A 20,665-nucleotide genomic window follows, 5' to 3' on the forward strand; every position below is an offset into this window, starting at 1 on the left:
TATATAACTTGACTGACAGCATTTGCTGAAATTAAATCTGAATCATTTCTAACAGATTAGGGCAAGTCTGATGCTGCTCCAAAACATGATTCATCATAATGCAACTGAAGCTTCATACTGCAATATTACACGGTACTTATAACTAGGGCGGCACAATATATCATTTTAGTATTGCCACTGCAATGTTGGAGTGGTCAATTGTCATGTAAGGTAATTTAATTAAATGCAACATTTTTGATGCTTGATCCAAAAGGAAAATTCTCACTGTTCTTATTTTTCATGGTAAATCTATCAGAGGCATTTATTTTATTCCAATATTGAATACTCAGAATGCATTAATAATATCATAATGTTGTGACCTTGGATCATTGACTTCTGTTGACTTTGGGTTTGATCTTTTTGAGTAAATTTTTCCATATTTGTTTATATCCCAATATTTACAGCAGAAAAAAAACTATTGCAATGTCAGTTTTTTTCTCCAATATCGTGCAGCCTATCTTCGAACCTTCTTATTTAGAGTGGCAAGGAAGATAAACTTACTTAGATTAAGATAAAAAAAACTACTCAAGAAACTCAAGACTGAGAATGGAAACCCATCGTCCTGTAGTCGACACTGGGATGTTATATATTTTTGGAAAGCACAACTTTGACCAACTTCACCTAGACCTAGAGCTTCTAAAATGTTGTAAGGTAATTTTTTATGTTAAATATGAATACAGTACTCTTTGTTCATTTCATCCGTTTTTGTGCACAGCTTATGGATACGGATGCAATGAAGCATTATCAGTGAAAACTGCTGGGGCAGTGTAGCCAACAGTTAAAACGTAACCCAACCACTGATATTTTGGGCATGACGAAGAAGAACTCTGGCAGAGATGGACCTTTCTGAATATTTTACACAGCTGTTTGCACCTTTGATACCTCTTTTTTTTGTGCTAAACACATTAGCTGTATTCCAAAGCATGAGCTGCACTCATAGTTGCATAGTTGGATGGTCCTACAAAGAGTAATTTGGTACAATTTACTCTTGGTACAATGATTAATTTGTGTTAAAATATATTAATATTAAAAAAAAGTCTTTTTTCCATTTTTAAAGTTTCGGGTAATTTTTTTTCTCTAATTTTTCTATGTTAAATGTGAGTAGAGAACTGTGGGTAAAGTATACATTGGTTGCAAACTTCAAATTTCTCCACCTAATACAACTCCACTCTACTTTGGAACAGCCTGACATAGTGGCCCACCTAGACTGCAGCCTTCATTTTGGAATACATCTATTATCATGTCCTCCTGAACCGTTGAAACGTTTTTTATTTTTTTATTTTTGTGAATGTCAGAATAATGACTCTGTACTGCCCACTAAAGGATGTTCTGCGTAACATCCATTCCTATGTAAAGAATGCATATAATAACCTTATGTGGGCAGTGATGGTTACATAATTTAAAACTGTCATATTTATTTTTGTGTGTGAAAACGGAATATAAATAGGATTTTATTTAACTTTAAGTGGACAGGTGGAATTTGCCTACTTCGAATCATATTTTATTGGAGCCAAGCCATGATAACCTATATGAACTGATTTAAATACTCTTGAATCTGTTTAAAGCTGTGCAGTTAAGTCACTTGTTTTTGTTGGAAGGATGCAGATTTTTGAGCTACATTAATAACCATGATCTACAGGGTGAGTCGAAAGACGCAGGACACCCTTATCCTTATTTCAGAAATGAAATATGGCAACTTTTAAGATGCCGACCATGTTTCGGAAATAGCTTTAAAGATAGGCCACCTTAATGATTATTTTCTGGGTTATTCAGATATGTCATTTTCCCTTTCATTTCTGAAATAAAAGGGTATTCTCAGACTTTTGACTCACCCTGTACTGTGGTATGGTATATTTCTTTTAAAGTTTTGCATTTACTGGCATTAAAAAAACAAAACAACTGTACTGCACCAATACTTTCAGACCAGCAATTATCCATTATCCAGTAGTAATAATAATAATCCACCAGTCCAGAGAATTCCCAGAACAGATCTGCAAACATATTATGATCACATGATGTCTGTTCTGGCCTCTTGTTCTTTCATTTCTCATCATTTTGCACTGCATTTGCTGCATTAACCCCAGACGAGCTGACAGAATCCTGTGATGCCTTGTGTTCCTCTAGAATGCAATGATCTCAAATAGCGCCCCAGTTACAAAGACCAGGCCTGCAGCTTTTTGACCAGATGGGCTTTTTGCCTGTCCGTTGCCCATGGCAACCTGTGTCTGGAAGTAGCCTTGCTTCTCGCTTTGCTTGGACTGCCTGCCTGTCTGGTTTTGTTTACTTTGAGAAGTGGTGCACTGTAACATGGCCTATTTTTGACCAAATTGCATCAGTTTGTGTTCACATCTGAGTGATCCCAGTTGGGGTTTTCAGTAGCTTATTTCTTTAAGTAGGACTGAACGATATGGCCAAAAAATATATCACAATATATTTCTTAATTTTGGTTGATACAATATAATTCAGGTATTGATATGAACAGTGTAAAGCCATTGCCTGTGATGTATGTCATCATGCATCATACTGACATTGCCAGTAGCGTTGTAGTTAAGGCCACTAGAGCCAACAGTCTAGGTCTAAGTCAACAAAGCTGGATTACTTGCTTATTGTTGATGACAGGTTTGCAGATATTGCACTGGTTCAATAGAGTAAGTCTTGCTGTGTGTAATGATATTTATATTAGATATTCTGCTCCTTAGTTATTATTATAGGTGTGTAAGAAAATATTACTGCATTTTTCTATATCGTACCGATTTTCACAGTACTGATTGTTAATTATTAGTTCATATAAAGATTGACAGAAGACAGCAGTTTTGTATTTTTTCAGCAGTGTCTTTAGATCGCACTGTTCTGATTGGATAACAATTAACCTTGTTTACAGTATCTCACTGTATCTCAAAGAATTGAACCATAATCCCTGTCTTATGATATGTATCACATCAACAAGTTTTTTTGTCAATACACAACTCTAGTTTTGAGTGATATTGAAACTTGAAGTTTAAAAATCATATCACCATTATTCTTATTTTCTATGGCGATATATATTGATATCGAAGTATTGTCCAGTCTTAGCAACCCAAACAGTTTTACCAGTTGAGGTTGCACTGCAAGAGGAAGATTGGTACTGGCATATTGGTATCTGTGAGCTACATTAGCAGTACTGTGGTGTGTGTTAGCTTATTTCCTGTGTGTGTGTGTGTGTTTTATGACAGCACCAAAATCATATCATCGTTGGCACAGCAACAGCATCTTTTAGCGGCGCTCCACTGCCAGCTATGTCTCATTCATCTTTGCTTTCCTCTAATTCCTGGTTGCTAGGAAACATGGGTGCTCTCCTACTGACACAATTTTCTGCTTGTCGGGCACATGTGATTTTTTTTTTCACGTTTTTTTCCCCCCATCTTTATCATGCACAGCTTTGTAGATGTTTTTTTACTTGTTTTGGTCAACATTCATTAAATGGGGAAATATATAGTTGGATATATATATATGGCTATTCATATATTATACCTATATGATATATATATGCATATTTAAATATATTTATGTTTATGTCAATATTTTGAATATTTTAAGCTTTATGAGGACACCAAGGTGGGTTATTTTAAAATTTTATGGAATTTGATGAACGTCTCCATCCCACTTCTCATCCCCCAGCCTCCCCCCTATATTCCAGTCCTCTGGGGGCTGTTGTGGGCACATTAACACAGGAAGACAATTGCACTACTGTATTAATATCCATTTTTTTCTTATAAGAGAATTATTGTTGTTATTACTAAGTTGCTATTACTCTGGACAGATAACAGCGTTCATCCAGCGAAGGGCATGTATAAAAACACGACACACTTAGACGTGGACTGAAACTGGATTTTCTGTTTCCCCCTCTTTGACGTGTTCACGTGGTCTGGGTCGGGAACAATAGATCACACAATAGATTCACAAGCACTGTACGAGCATAGAGACCGGCCTCCTCCGAACTAAAGTCCAGCCCGGATCATTTCAGAACCTTTCTGTTTTGATTTGCTTCAGTTTGGTCCAGTCAGAGCCCAAGCACTTTAAAGAGCCCACTGGGCGGAGCTCCACTTCTTTTGTTTAGACGACGACACAACAAGGAAAGATATATGTCCAAAGGTAGCAGAGAGAAGTGAAGCCAACGATTTTTTATTTAATAAACTGTCATTTCTAGTCTTAAACTGGGTTTAAGCTTTCCTTCCTTTCTTTTATCCTCTGGTCACTATTGGCATTGTTGAGTCTCACTGCACACATACCTTCCTAGCCGCCCTGGTGCAACATCCTTCAGAACCTTCAGCTCAAACTTCACCTCCAAAAAACAGCGCTAAGCCTGGGTGAACGTTCGACTCGGTACCGCCTGTCGTCAAACAGCCTTCAGATTCTGGTTTACCCCAAAAAAAAAACACCAATCCTAGTTGGTTATTTTTTTAGAGGCTTGTTGGATTTGGGCGTCCCGGTGGTTTCTTCAGTCGTGCTGAGTGTAGTGGCGACTGGAGCGACAGTTGTGGCATTTGTCACTGCGGTTTGGTCAGAAGTTGGTTTGGAGGCTGAATCCTTTCCGGAGACATCTGGTTCCCAGAGGAAAAATTCATGAAGAAGTGTATTTACCGTTTCAGGGCATTCCATCATGACCATGTGGCTGCCCTCCTCTATCACTTTCAGGAAGGCAAAGAGGAGAATCTGGAATTAAATAGAGGCAAATAGTTTTTGGTTAACTTATTTTTGCAACAGGGATGCACAGAATATTTGGCAACCAAAGTATTCAGACAAAAATAATGTGAAAAGACCACATTATTTATACCAAACACTTTGTTATTCATTTTATGTCATATTGCAGTGTTTCCCCTAATGTTAGAATCTGCTGTAAAACAGCAGGTTTAAGTAACATAAATTACATGAAACAAAATGTTCAGCATTACTTATCATACTAGGCATCAGTTTATTCTGTTTACTACCTCTTCACGAACTGGCTGTTTTTCAGCTGAGGGTAGTAACAATAGGAAAACCTTAGATTTTTTTTGTTTACCAAAAGAGTGGCTGCCTTTCTCTTTCTAAATGAGTAAAATATTTATAAAGAGCAAGGCTGAGGTAAATGTAAGACAAAAATCTGACTGCTGAGGTAGCTGGCTAGCTAAATGTGTGACTAGAATTAAGCTGCTGAGGTTAACTATTAAAAATGTATGTTAGAAATTATTCAGTGTTCAATAAATATTTTATCTTTTAAAAATATTTAATAAAAAAAAAATCACAAATCTAATAAAAAAACCTGCAACAACTGTTCAGTACTTGGCCTTCTGCCAAATATTTAAGATTTTCTGGTTTCTTTTTCTTAAAAAAAAAAAAAAAAAAAACATTTCAGAGCATCCCTTTCAAAACAATCAACGATTCATGTACAGTTGCTCAGTGATGCCAGATGCTAACAATGCAAGAACTGCAGGAAACATAAGTGCCTTTGCTCACAGTGGCTTTGGATTTGTCATATACTACACTGCACAGCCAGCAAAAGCTATTAGCTCAAGATCTATCTAGGGCACTGTAGGGAATACAGGGCCATTTCAGTTCGGCCGGAGAGTATTGTACATTTTTCAAAAGCACTGCTAAAGGAAGAATATCTCATTCTCTGACCAATGAATGTGCTCTCCCGTGATGATTTACACTAAAGAGCTCAGTAATTGCTTTTCTGCCACACTGTACAAAACTGTACTGGTCCACTCAGCCAACTTTAACCCCAATCAAGCAATGTTTAACATACGTCTTACATTTTTAATACCTGTCATGTTTAGAATAAATAATTCTGACATGCTTAATGTTGTGCAGAGTTTCCGTATAAGGAGATCTCCTCTCTTCAGTACAATAAAAAGCTTTTGTTTCAACCAGTACACATCTGCCTGTTCTGCACTGACATCTGCACATGCGTAATGCTCCTGAACCAAGGGTAGGCTTTACACTGGTCCTGTTGTTCAGACTGTTCTCACCACCCATGGAGTCTTGACACAACTCTAGTACAATAGTGTGCTGGATGCTGGTCTTACCACTTTCTCATTACTTTACTATATGAAGATATACACTTATTGTCACAAAAAAGTGAAACCAAGAAGGAAGTGTCAGACTGCAATAAAAGGAATAAAGAAGGAATAAAAAGTCTAAAAAAATGTAGACTGATATGGGCAAGATCTATTGAGCTTCACAAAAAAGTAGTGTTAAATTCATGTGTAAGTATGAACTGTAGAGGTTCTCAATCTTGTCCTGAGTGCCAGTAATAAAGACCAAATGTGATCTGGCCTTCACACATGGATTTAATGGTCGACTCCACAAAGACAAACTTGAAACTCATCACTTAAGATGACCTGCTATCATTCTAAGTTACTTCATGACTTTCTGGCACTACATCTTTGAATTTCCTGAAAATATTGGCCTGATGTTAAGGGTAGTCGTTGTAAATGGTCTTTATGCATGTAGTCCTGCATTGTGCAGCCGACTGCCAATGGTGTTGGCACTAATATGACGGCTCTTCTAACAACTGCCGCCATCAGCATGCTATGGTAATATCACACAATGGGATGACCTTATATAGTCAGTCAGTACAATAAGGCTTGTACTTGCTTGTCACTTTCATTTGCATGACATTCATTTGCAATGTCAAACCTACCCACCAATTTAATTTCATTTTTGTCGGCTCATTCCTTACAATTGCAACAGTTTTTTGGATGAGAGTACTGTATAATGAGGATAGAATTTCACATTTTTGCCATTTCTCTACAGTATACAAGAACACACTGTACCTCAGCCATACGCTGGTCCTCGTCCATTGGCACAAACTTGTCGTAGAGGCCGTGCACCAGCAAGATGGGCACAGTGAGCTCAGCATGGTACACCTCATCTCCCTCTGGCCAATACTGACCACTCATCATGGCTCGCAGCACAAACGGAGACACATTAAAGGCATTTCCCTCCTTCAGCAGCTGCTTCTCTTTAGCGCCCTGCCTGGCAAAGCCAGCCCTGAGAGACAGAGAGAGAGATGGAGACAGTGTTAAAAAAGAGAGACAAAGATGAGAAAGATTAGCATAGAATAGCGACGAGCAGAGAGAGATAGCGACTCAGAGAACAAGCAAGAGATGCCGAGGGAACGAGAGCAGTGTAATAACATTGAATGTAAAATACTGTGCAATAGTTTTAACAAGCTGTAATGATCTCCAAATAAGCTTTTATTAGAGCACTGACATTAAGCTGAATGCCCAAGGCATGTCCAACAAATAAACCGAGCAATAAGGTAGTTAACAGGCTTTAATTAACAATGCAGTATATTAAGAACATAGAATACCACAGTGACACTGTAGTTATTCTGTTTTGGAATAATATTTAAGGTTGCACAAAAATTATGCTGAAATGCCTTATACCTTTTGACTAGGGTTGGACAATAATTCTATATCAGTATGTTTCATAATAGAAAATGTTTTATTAATTGTAACATGATTTTTATACACATGTCCGATATTTCAATGTTTATATGATTATATCATTACTGCAATTCTATCAAATTGAAATATATTGCAATTATACTTTTGGTCATATTGTCCAACCCAAGTTCTGACCATTTATATATTTTTATTCTGTCAGCCACCTCTACCAGCTGTTTTTAAAGATTTGACATCTTTTGTTTTGCAAAGTATACTAATGGTTAGTACATTTAAGTGTGGCAAAATGTATTCTTCACAAAACAATAAATACAAAAATTACAGCTGGTATATAAAAATTATGGAACATATATAAATGTTTCCATTAAGAGTTGGACTTAAATTGAACTCAACATTAAAATAGTGTATTTTTTAGTATTTTCACTGATGTACTGTATGTATTTACAATATTTCACAGTCAAATAATTTTTTTTACAGTTTACAGTCTTTTACTAGCATGGTTTTACCATGGATATGTTTTTACAGTGATTCCATTTAACTGTCTATAAGTGTATACGCTGTTTGACCAGGACTTATTCACACTTATTAACACTTGTTTAAATCCCCGTGCATGTGGTTTAATAAGAGTGTACAGAATGGCTTCATACTTGAGAAAGCTCCAGGCAAGGCAGGGGGACAGGCAGTGCAGGACGCAGGAGGGTAGCTGGAAGATTGAGCACAGGCTGGGCTCGAGTGCCGTTGGGCCTCCCCCGTTAATCATCACCACCTTATGCACCTGCTCAGGGTACTCGTGTGCCAGGAACGTGCAGAACGATACCCTGGAGCACAAAACACATAAGGGGAAAGGTGCTAATTCAATGCATTTCTTCTAAGAAAATAAAATATTGTGAAGATGAAGAACTAAACAGTATATTTTACTTGGCTTATATGTCTGTATCATTTACCAGTTCTTTAGATACTTGAAAAATACAACAGTTGTCTTTCCTTATCTTTAGTGTAGCTGATCAGCAAAGGTATGTTTGCCTTTTAAGTGAAGTACAGGAGCTATAAGACTGAAATTATCTAACAAGTAACAAGCTAACAAGTGATGGATGCTTATGGACAAAAATCAAGCAGTAATGTGGCAGCTACTACTATTTTAATGCTACAAATTGGTAATTGATGATTTATACATTTTCATTACAAGAACAGTAATGTTATCATGTAAATAAGCAAATATCTGAGACCACAGTATTTTCAGTGTTTCCCAGCCTTAACTACTTTCAATTTTGTACAGTTGTAGTTATAAAACTCTGCAGAGGATTTTTAATTTGAAAGAACATTTTAAAAGATTCTTGACACTATAAACGATGTCTTGGCGCACCACAACAAGCAATTTTTGACAGTACTACATTAAATTAAAGCCAAATTAAAACCAAAGTCAATCACAAGTGACTTAAAATATGCACAGAGAAAGGCAGATGGAAAACAGTTTATAAAGAAGTATTGAACTGAGAAAACTGATACCAAGCATCATAAATAATGCTGAATGATTATTTCACTTAATTCAAATGAAATTTAGACCAAAAATGAACTTGAACATGGCATTTATTTCTCTAAATAACAGGAGAAAAATCCTACATTAAACACTGGGTCAAATTTATCAACAGCTTGTGGCAAATGATAAAACATACTCTTACCCATACGAGTGGCCGATGAGGATATTGCGCTTACGAGCGTATCTCTTGAATATTGCCCGCAGATCTTCAGCCAGAGCGTAGAAGGTATAAGCCGCTGCTATCTGTGGGGCTGTGCTGGCTCCGTGCCCTGCCAGGTCGGGGGCAACGACCTCATAGCCCAGCCTAGAGAAGAAGTCCAGCTGGCGACCCCAGATGTCAAGCGAGCCCCCAACACCGTGGATGAAGAAAAGGGCTACGTCCGAATGTGTACCCTTACAGCTGGTGATGTGGCGCTCTGAATCGATGGCAACAGTGCGCTTTGGCTTCCGCCTGCGTCTCCTGGGTGGGGGTGCAGGCCTCTGCTGGTCTGAGACTGGAAGTGGAGGCGCAGGTTTGGGGTCGGGAGAAGATGGGGCAGTGGAGTAGTCAGCTAACTCTACCTCCACGGTGCTGCACTGCTCCACATCTCCGTTCTGGCACTGCAGGATTTCAGAGTGCAGGACATCGCCCAGGTTCTCGATCACCAGCTGCCCATTGCGGTACACGGTTATCTTGCGCTTGCAGTGGATGATGGAGCTCTGCTCTGGTTTCGGCTCAGTGGCATCCGGGCGCTCAGGTAGGATGTGCCGCACCCTCAGGACACGGCCCGGCTTCACCTCAACAAACTCAAAGCCATCAGCAGGACCAGAATCAGAAGACTCCACAGGTAGGACCACACTGGTAGTCTTGCCCGTCAGACAGCAGAGGAGACTCTCGGTGATGCTAGTCAACATGGTGTCGGTTTACCTGCACAGAAGCATATAAGTCCTGATTATTAACACAGAACAGACGACACTGCTGTCCTCATACACACAAGATAGGAACACCATTGATATAACAAGTCACTGAAATCAAACCAGAGAAGTCAGATCCCATTGTGCTATACCAGTCTTCAGCAGGACCTGAAATAAAAACCATTAATGATTGTCTTAGGACCACCACACCCTGATTGGGTCCCAACAGCCTGATTACAGAACAGCAACAAATAGTCAAATTACAGATTTAAACACTGCATAATATGGAGTTCATTCAAATCCTTAATGCGTCTATCACTGTAATTGTTTAAACCAGTCCCTGTTAATGATCTGTTTTAGTTACAACTTTTAGTTACTTCTCAAAGTTCTTCATCATGTAGGAAGGACACCTTAGTACCTAATAATAAAGCTCTTAAATGGAAATAAACAGGACAGGCATGTTATTGGTGAAAAGCATTATAAGATGCATAAGCTACAAACAACAGAAAAATCTCTGTTTTTGAGCTGAAAGCTACAAGCTTTACAATGTAAAAATGCATTGCTAATATATATTTATGACTACAATTTTACTGCTGAGATACTTTTAGAATAGCACTTCTGAGGTAAATGTTTAGGGTTCATTAAATATTTTTAAATTGTATTTTTTTATTTTTTCTGTAAAATAGGGCAAAATACATTTAGGCAGTTTAATTTTGTATTTACTATTTAATTTATGCAACAGTTAAAAAAGGGGGCAAAATTTATAAAAAAAAAAACTGTAAAACAATATTTAGTCTTTGGCCAAATATTTAATTTTATTACATTTTGGCCTTTTAAACAAACCCCCACCACAAATTTCTGTTTTCCATTTGAATTCCCTATTAGCAGCAAACCATCCAGTTTCAACCAATACCTTTCAAAGGAGCATACCTCAAAGAAAGAAAATACCTCAATAAGTTCTTGACCTAGTTTATAATTTAGTGGCATTGGCATGAAGCTGTCGTTTCACAGTATAGTCCACTGTGACAAGCCCTACAGACATGGAACACAGGAACAATGAGACACACAAAAGAGGCTGCGCGCAGTTGCTGATGTGGTGCCTGACAGTTTGTGTCAGTCTGCAGAGCGTAAGCAATTTCACAGCCACAACAAAACATTCAGTGCAGAAAAGCTTTCGGGGTGCTTTAAGTCCACACTCATCTCCAGAGCTTAGGGCAGATGAGGATTTGGCTTTAGGAACATTTCTCTGCTGTTCTCTCTTTAATACCGAACACCATTCGTCAAGTTCTGGATTTAACACCCACCACCGTGTACTGCAGGCAAAAGCAATGAAGACCAAACATTCACCCACATAAATGACCTCAGATCTGATTCGCATTAGCTAAGCGAATGCGGTAAGACAATAGGAGGCCTGTAGCACAACCACTGTGGTGTTTGTAGCAGTGAAGACACAATGATTTACATTCTGACCTAGACACAGTCTAATAATAGCCTGGGCTCTTCCACCATGCTTCCCATGGGCATTAATAGAGAACGTGGCCCAAAGCACATGACTGCCCCAGTGCCAGCCATTGGGATGAATGCTATACTGGAGCCAGGCTTGAGTTTCAATAAAAGGGTTTGTGCTTGCCAGCCCTCTGGTGTCCAGTCACGACTTTCCAGCGTGTGCAGCTGTTCGTCCATTAGAGGGCGTAGATTGTATCGGTCAACTCAGAAATAGACATGCAGACAGCAATGCAGACCGAATCAAATATCGGACAAAAAGGATGAGCACTTGATGTTATATAATTATCACATTGAAACTGCTGCATGTTGGTTGACATTGGCAATGGGTTTTCAGTTCTGATTAGTGTGAGAAGTGATTAGAAAGTAGTATACACTTCAGCATTTTTAAATAAACGGTTTAGTAGCAGTTTTCCGTTTACAATTTGGGTCATTTTCATATGTGGTATTAAAAAATTCTGAACATATCCAATAAGCAACAATGGCCCAACATGGCCACAGAAGGGTGTGGCTGCAATGTCAAACCAAAGTAGTGGCCATCGTTGAATAACAGGCCCTTTTTACAGCAAGTTTGAAAGCATTCTCATTTATAGGAGTGTAAATGTTCTCATTTTTCAGGTGATTGACTGAAAAGAATAAACATCGAAATCTAAAACAACAGGTTTGATGAGAAAATCAATTTTGACACTTTCCCTGCACTTTCACACAGCAGCTAAAAGTGACCACAATTCAATCTTTTTCACACGCTATGGGTTTGCTGTCGACCCAATACTGCAATAAAATAAAAATGTGTCAAGATACTAATAATGCATATATCTCAATTTTTCCAGTATTACAATAAAATAAATGATACTGGATATAATCTGTCTCTAGTATATCTATAATGGGAAATGAGAACAGTGTGAATTTTTCTTCTCCTAAAAACAGCAAAAAAGTAGTACCCTGATGTGATAATTAGGGGTGGGTGATATGGCACGTTATTTCAGGGAATGATATTTGTAATGGCTGGGCCGGTGGGCGAATGCTCCTTGGTGGGGGGAGAGGCTACTGGTGGATAGCTACTTGCCCTGTCCTCCATAGGGAAACACACGGGAGACAGCCGGTGCAGTGTAATGAAGACCTTTTATTGGGCTGGGGAGCACCCACAGTTCACCCATCACAATCCAGGATAACACAGTAGGCAGAAAACACAGGCTACAACCTAGAGCTAACCACCATGCGTCCATGTCGGATCATATCTCCACTCTCTCTCTCTGTACGTACAGTATTAGAATTCTAGTGCGCATGCGCCTCATCTAAGGTACTTAAAGTGACCGTTACATTAAGATGTTTACTGAGAAGAATAGAACATTATGGGCAGCAGTGAAGAAACACAGCAATAGGAGGGTGTGGCTGTAATATAATATAGGAATATAAAAAGAAAACCAAGAAAGCAAACCAAGGAAGTGAGTGTTTAGGCGACACTTTTACCTGCTTTGTGAACATCAGAAAGCTCAGTGTTTGTCTTGTGTTTAACATAAAAATTGTTATATGTTGTATTTTAATTATACATTTCAGCTTTAAGCTAAACTCATTTTGAAAGGTTAATTAGATGGGCTCTACATAATCCTAATGCATGGATTTTGTGCTTTCCCTTATCGATCACACCTAATTTATACCCAGTGCATTAACTAATTAACAAGCCCCTCTTGTGCAGGGTCAGGTTAATTAAGAAGAGGTAAAATGAAGCCTGTGCAGAGCATAGGGTCCCCCCTTATGTAACCCAGCGGTTATAGTTTGGCTTATATAAAAGATTTGACGTATTAATTTCTGTATTGATTGGGTGTTGCCTTTACCTGCAGCATCGGCGGGCGCAGCGCAGCATTAGTCAGCAGACTGCAGCAGCCTGTGTGTCCCGTGTGTACAGGACTGGACCCAGACTGACTCCTGGATGCTGAGAGTGCTGATGAGAGCTGACAGTGAGATGACTAACAGCAGACAGATGCGGATAGATGGGTTCTGCCAAGGTACAGCTATCAAACAGAGCAGTTAGAACAGCAAGCTGAGAAACGAAGTCCCAGTCAGGCTCCCTTTTTTCTTTAGCTTGAGCTTATTTTACTCATATCAAGTTGTAAGTGCAGCTTTACTAGTTTTATTTAAAAAATCGTACAGAATAGTAAAGGGGCAATTAACCTAAAAGTGCACATTACAAACAGTTTGCATGATTCTTAATTGGAAGGAATGGTTCTATATGTTACCAAGATATTTCAGAACCATTTGAAAGATTAAGCAGTAAATCATAGGAAGGTCAAATAGTTCTTCAAATTAAAGGAAACCCTTTGTACATTTTCTTGCAGTTTGCAGCAACCACGTGAAACAGCATTGCTGCCACAGCATAGCAACCACGTTAAACAGCATAGCAACCACGTGAAACAACATAGCCGCCACCCTGCGACAGCATAGCTACCACGTGAAACAGCATAGCTGCAACCCTGCAACAGCATAGCAACTATGTGAAACAGCATAGCAACCACCGTGCAACAGCATAGCAACCATGTGAAACAGCATAGCCACCACCCTGCAACAGAATAGGAACTACGTGAAACAGCATAGCATTGCAACTTGCTGCATACCTGCATGACTCCACAATAGCTGCATAACAACAGCTTTGACCAGCATAGCAACTGGTTAGCAATCACTAATCAATTACACAGCAGCCATCTGGGATATCATTGATATCAATTGCCTAGTAACAGCATAGCAACCGCCATGGAACTACAAGTCGCCCACTTGGAACTTCATATCAGCCATCTAGTAACTGTAATGCAATCACCTAAAACAGCAAAGCATCCACTTAGAAACCCCCCAACAAACACCTAAAAACCAATTCGGAATTGCTTTAGCACTCATTTTTGTTTAAGAAACATACTTTTCCCTTTTTATTTAATTAGGGAGACACTTCTCAATTAAATATATTTTTAAATATGAATGTATTCAATGGCTATCTTACAAAGACTAGTTTAAATTCAGATTAGCTCACATCTTACAGAAGACTATTGCTGATTAAAAGGTTAAAACAGTAAATAAATAGGTCAAGAAAATAATAAATAATTCTCAGAGGACTCTGTGTCTCTGTTCTATCCTCTCTCTCTTTCCCACTCTCTGTTTGTCTTTATTCTTAGGACAGCATAATAACACCACACCATCTCCCGTTCCCTCTCTGTAATTTTCCCCAACTCTCTCCTCTAGCCACCCTTGTCTCTCTGCCCCTCCCACCTCCGCCCTCATCTCCCCGTGCTCCCAGCCACCTCCACTCGTTTTCCTGGGTTCATGGTGGGGCGCCATACATTATTCAGACTAAACGGGAGGTTTTCGTCTGTAAATTATTCATCATTAAGGGAAGCTTGTTGAGATGAGCTCAGTGTCTTTCGGGCTTACAATTAGGCCAGTTTTTTGTGGAACTGCTTGCAGGGACGACAGTGGGCAAATGATGGGGGATCGAAAGGTCCTTGCTGAACGGCAAAGTGCTAAAACGATCAGATGCATTGATTTAATGAGATCTGATCCCTCCTCTGTCACTGTAGCAGTGAGAATGTCATTGAGTATGTGACGAAGGAGAAGAATCCCTTCAAGGCCAGTCGAAAACGCTTCACACAGGCATTGGGGAAACTAAATCTGTTTAAATCTTAAAGGTCTTTTAGCAGAAGAGTTGAAAATGCCAAAAATGACCAAAGGTAAGTTAACCAATTTTTTTGGTGTATTTGGCACACTGACGTGGCAAAAGTCGTGTAACAGCAGTGTGTGAACAGTTCATGAAGTGTTACCTCAGGGTACGGCTATAGAATGTCCACACCTCTGTAAGTTGTGAGATGTTATCTTGTGAATGTGGCTGAACTCTGGCCAGTGTACTGATGGAAAGTCTAAGTGAATTATTGGAGTTGGAGTGGATCTGATAGTGAGAGGATGGGATGGAATGGATGGGATATTCGATTTTCAAATTTGTGTGAGCATTCAGCATTCCTCAATCTAGAGCATCACATGCGTAGCAGGAATACATCACAGAAGGCACTATACCACCCACAGCAGACAGTTCCAGCATCTAGAATAGTCCATGTGTACAGACAAGTGACTCGGGCAGACATCACATCCACATTCTACGCAGGAGATCCCACACACATATGCTGCAGTTCCTGTCCCATGTTTTTTGGGTATGTCAGTGGTATAATCTGTTTTAGATACTAACTTTTAGAACACAGGAACCCACTGATGTGTATGTATAATATTTTTTGGAAGATTTACAACTATTTAAGTGATTTATGTGCTAGTAAAAGGATTAGAGAGGCCACACTGAGTCACCGCCTGCCAGTTTGTACGAGACGTTCTTGTAGAATCAAAAATAAATGTATACATGCTCTGCTGTGAATATAAAATATATTCCTATATGCAAAATGAGAATATGCTGCATTAAAGGATCACTACATAGTTACTACACTTCATGATAATTCATGAAAATGACATTATTACATTTAGGTTAAAATACAGTGGCAGAAGAAGCAACCTCTGTAGTTGCAGCATCAATGCTGAATGTGATAAAAGTCTCTGGCTGTAAGTTTAGAACCCCCCCTGCCTCCAGATGCTGTGCATTTTCTCGATTCACTGCTGGCACAGGGACTTTGTGCTGAGATATCCAACTAAAATCAATACTGTGGACAGGAAGAGGGCAGCCGACTTATATAACGAAGCATCAGTTTGGCCAGCTTTCAGAAAAAGGCAACAATGTAAATATCTGCAAATGTAATAACATTTTCCTGATTAACGATGCTTAAAACAATTACAGTTATTGATTTCTATAAATCTGTTAACTGTCAGTGTATCATTCTATTATTATTTAATTCGACACACAATTGTTCTTCCCTCCTACCATTTTAAGGATGTTGAGACCGTTCTAAGTCTGACCTGTTTGACCTAAACTAGGCCAGTGTGCTTGTATACAGATTTTGGATAAGTGCTTAAATACTCATACAGGGAGCCTCTGATTTAGTTGGGCCAAAATACTCCAATAGGAATTAATAAAAAAAATGTGTCTGTAAGCTTTTAACCAAAAATATCTCAAAATTTTCTTTCAAGCTACAACCACCAAATTTGGCACGATGGTGAAAACAATAATTAGCTGTTGATATTAATTAAGGTTTTCAGGGAAATTATCATTCATTTGAACTCCCAGGATACAAAGCATCACCTTACCAACCACTAAGCAACACCTTGCCAACCACCTGGTAACATCATTCCAACTAGTAAGCAACATCTTACCAACCATCTAGGAACCATCCAGTAACTACTGTAAGTTATACGGAACTACTGTAAGTTATACAATGGATTTTGTAAACATAATTTAGTTGTATATTACAGTTTCACATTTTCCAAAGACTGTAACCCCACCTGGTCCAAAACTACTGAACACAGTAAATGTACAGTTTAGACATTGTACAGTGTTTTTACTGTTACTGTGGTTGAGCCAAAGCTACTCTTGTTGCAGTACCATTCCAGTTTTGCCAGTTTTTTAGCTGGTGTCAAAGGAGGCTTAAACCAAGTTAAACATCAAAAGCAACATTCCAGAGGGGACGCTGGTAAACTGAGACGAGGGAAGGGCACTGGCTCATGTAAATTTGGCAGACTAAAGGATTTTCCTCTGTGCAGGGAAGCTCATTAAGACAGTGGAGTTAGCACACTGATCGATACTGGTGGGTGAGCTGTATGGATAAGGAGAAAGTGAAGGGCAGAAGGGGGCTGGAGAGAGAGAGGGAGCCAGAGAGAAGTGAGGACAGCAGAGGCAGAAGGGCCTGTCAATCATAGCCCGACAACAGCAACCCATGAACCTGTGACGCACTTTCTAGACACATGCAAAAACAAAGCAATATGGCAACCTTGAATTTGACTGTACAAGTTAGAGGTTCAGTTTAATTTCAGCTGCAGTTTCCTGAACTTATCTTAGATATTCCTTATCTGATGAAAACCACCTTAAGGACCTAATTCTGAACCCTGTATGTGATTATATACAGTATGACTCTGTAATAAAGAAGACCACACCCACAAGACCTAAATTTATTATTTTATATTTTAATTCATACAAACATAGAGAACAAATAGAGAATGACATTGGCTGCATCCCAATTGTATACTTCACATTAATACTATAACGTATAAGCTATATACTATCTTTACTATTGCAAGTTTGGTAGGTTAGTGCTGAAAGAAAATTAATGCACAAACCCGATTTTTACTAACAGGAAGTGCAGAAGTTATGCTATGCCAAAATATACTACTACCAAGTTTCCTGCCACCATTGCCACTGCCCTTAATTTATTATCTTCATAACAGTTTTGTCCAATATTGTTCCAGGTGCGATTATTGTGGAACAATAGTGTCTATTTTGAGCTAGTTCCCAAAGCCTATTCTGCAACACCATAGCAACCATCTAGCAATACCTAATTAACAACATAGCAACTCCCGAACAACTACCTAACAACACCTTACCAATTATCAGTCCAACATCAACAGAAAGGTCCCACGTTTTAAAAATGTGGCCTAAAAACTTATGAACTTGGATGAGGGAAATCCAATTTAAGTAACTTTAAAAAAAAAATCTTCTACATTTTCAAAGGTACTTTTTTCGTCCTTTTAGGTTGTACATTTGCAGAGACTTGCTGCAACATAGCAACCATCTAGCAACATCACTGCAGCCAACTAGCAAAACACCATAGCATCCACCTAACAACAGCTTACCACCTAGAAACAGTGAAATAGTGCAGTACATAATCTGTCTGACATCAGCAGAAATATCCTGCCTCTTCCAAAATGAGCATGAAACTTCTGAGGGAACATGAAATATCTGTGAAGATTTTGAAACATACTCTGCTTAATGGTATTCGTACCATAACAACCACCTAGCAACACCATAGCAACCATCTAGCAAAACCAACCAAGAACTGTCCAATATATAGTATCATCATTCCAACATCATCTCTGCAGCATGAATCTTCTGAGGGAGTATTACTTATTAGTACACAACTGTCGTGCACCCATGGTGAACACCCTTTGGGAAGTTTCTAATCCCAAACATTGCATAGCAGTTTCTGCTTCCGTTTTCTGTTTTACTCCACTGATTTATTCAGGTCACGCATCTCCTCGGGATGTGCCAGGATGTGTGAGCATGTGAATTAGATCTTAAAATGGACTGGCCCATATTTTCACCTATAGTGGGATGAGCCTCTGACGTGTCCTCCCTCAGTCTGCAGCAATGCAGAATTGATGAGCAGTCCCGCAACTAGTGTGTGTGGGCAACACTCATTGGGAACACTGCGTACAGTAGTACTCTAGTTTAGCAAGCCTGGATGTACAGTTCCACATCAACAACTGCTGCAGGGGGGCCCAGAGGAATTGCTGGGATCCAGCTGAGGTTGTGTGTGAGCCTATGTACTGGTAGTAGCTGCAGTGTACTCTAGTGTACTGTCAGTTCATGAGCTGTGTGTGTGAGGGTGCCAGTGTATCATCCTCCAGGATCTGATGATACTTCAGCAGAAAAAGAACATAAAAAACATAAAACACACAATATATGTCATGCATCATGCATATTAGCTAACTACAGTATGTACATCAGGCTGTCCTACTGCATTGCAAGGACTACAACTTAACACTGACATATGATTTTCAATGCATGCATTTTCTGATGTTGTTCAATAATATATATATATATATATATATATATATATATATATATATATATATATATATATATATATATATATATATATATATATATATATACACACAGCTCTAGCTTACCTGGGAAGCTGCTGCTATAATGCTGCACAGGGGTGGATGTAGTAGTAGGGTCTCTGCAGGCTGCGCCTTGGTTTTCTGCAGGGGATGGATACAATCAACTGCTTTTTAGCCGATGTAAACAAAAACAGGACAAGATACGCCTCGCATCGTTCCTTCATCTAAGGATTAGTCTTCAGTAGCAGTCCTATAGGGCTATAAGATGCGCTCGTTGTCCACAAGCATCCTCCACAGGTCAGCTGCATCCCGCTCAGCAGCAGCAGCAGCAGAGCTCGGGCGGGTAAACCAACAGCAACCCAATGCCCTTGTTTTCTGCAGCCGCGAGGGGGGCGGGTCTCTCCGCTACTTTCTGACCTGACTGACAGGACGTGTAACCAATAGCAGGGCTCGTGTCGTTCGGCGCTGTCCAATAGAAGAGCCCCAGCTCCAGCTCTGTTGCTAAGGTGGAGAGAAGCTCGACCCAGCACGATTCCAGTGAATCAAGTCAAGCAGTCTTTAACCAGCTAACACTGTGTACATGTTTATTACACTGAATTAGAAAGAATTAACAATAAAAATAGTCAATAATATGCATCACATTAAAGTTTCTACTTCACCTATATTTTATTTGGTAGAGTGTGGTAAATCTTATATTGTTTTCAGAATAATGTGAAGGCGTTTTATTTTAAAATATTACACAAGCTCTAGCCTTGATATTTATTTTTGTTTTCTTTTATATATTTCCATCTATATATTTATATATATATATATATATATATATATATATATATATATATATATATATATATATATATATATATATATATATATCATCCACATCTTTTAGGAATGTTATTTTAGTTTTAATTTCAAATTTGTGTCCCATTTTCTCCCTAATTTACAATGCCAATTACCCAACCCACTCATTAGGACTTTCCCTATCACTATAATGATGCCCCAACACCAGGAAGGTAAAGACAAGCATATGCCTCCTCTGATACATGTGAAGTCAGCCACCGCCTCTTTTTGCCAATTGTGCTCTCTCAGTGCTCCAGCAGCTGATGGCAAGCTACAAGAATAGGATTCAAACCAGCAATCTTCCGATCATAGTGGCAGCACCTTAGTCCGTTTGACCCATCAAGAGTCTAATAAGAATCTTATTTATAGTGTAAGCGTAAGTTGAACAAAACTGCTCCTAATTATCACCCACTTTTTGCTGAGATTAAGTGTTCCATTTAACTCATAAATAACCCCAAAAAACAATTTCTGATATCTTCTAATTGATTTATTGTACTCATGAAAAGTATTCAGTGATGCTTCCCACACTCCAAAAATTGACTGGCTGTGCTACTTTAAAATTAATTGATTTAAGCTAACTTTATTTAATTGTATTAGTTTTAAAGTTATAATGTTTTACTACGGTATGTGTATATCGTCGTTGACAGGTATATACATGTGTAATATCGGA

The 20,665-nt window shown here is 38.8% G+C and overlaps 1 protein-coding gene and 1 long non-coding RNA gene across 2 annotated transcripts in view; one reads left to right on the forward strand and one right to left on the reverse strand.

Moving 5' to 3' along the window:
- The window catches only part of LOC111194541 (uncharacterized), a 64,734-nt gene extending 51,034 nt beyond the window's left edge, over nucleotides 1–13,700 (forward strand). The window contains exon 5 of the long non-coding RNA XR_007438885.1: nucleotides 13,242–13,700. This is a non-coding gene — a long non-coding RNA (uncharacterized LOC111194541). The remainder of the gene's footprint in view (nucleotides 1–13,241) is intronic.
- On the reverse strand, nucleotides 1,027–19,600 carry abhd8a (abhydrolase domain containing 8a). Its single transcript, XM_007235560.4, has 5 exons — nucleotides 19,222–19,600; nucleotides 9,146–9,910; nucleotides 8,114–8,284; nucleotides 6,834–7,050; nucleotides 1,027–4,731 (listed from the first exon to the last, which is right to left on the reverse strand). Exons 2-5 carry the CDS (start codon nucleotides 9,895–9,897, stop codon nucleotides 4,471–4,473), a joined length of 1,401 nt encoding a protein of 466 aa, XP_007235622.2. The 5' UTR covers nucleotides 9,898–9,910; nucleotides 19,222–19,600; the 3' UTR covers nucleotides 1,027–4,470.
- Nucleotides 19,601–20,665: the final 1,065 nt, after the last annotated feature.

This window comes from Astyanax mexicanus, chromosome 4 (assembly GCF_023375975.1).
Source record: "Astyanax mexicanus isolate ESR-SI-001 chromosome 4, AstMex3_surface, whole genome shotgun sequence".
In the NCBI taxonomy this organism is placed as follows: Eukaryota; Metazoa; Chordata; class Actinopteri; order Characiformes; family Acestrorhamphidae; genus Astyanax; species Astyanax mexicanus.

Coding starts and splice junctions, on each gene's coding strand:
- abhd8a (XM_007235560.4), bottom strand. CDS start 9,897: ATGTTGACTAGCATCACCGAGAGTCTCCTCTGCTGTCTGACGGGCAAG. Junction 7,051..8,113: donor CTTGCCTGGAGCTTTCTCAA/GTATGAAGCCAT, acceptor TCTGTCTCTCAG/GGCTGGCTTTGCCAGGCAGG. Junction 4,732..6,833: donor AGGACCAGCGTATGGCTGAG/GTACAGTGTGTT, acceptor ATTTAATTCCAG/ATTCTCCTCTTTGCCTTCCT.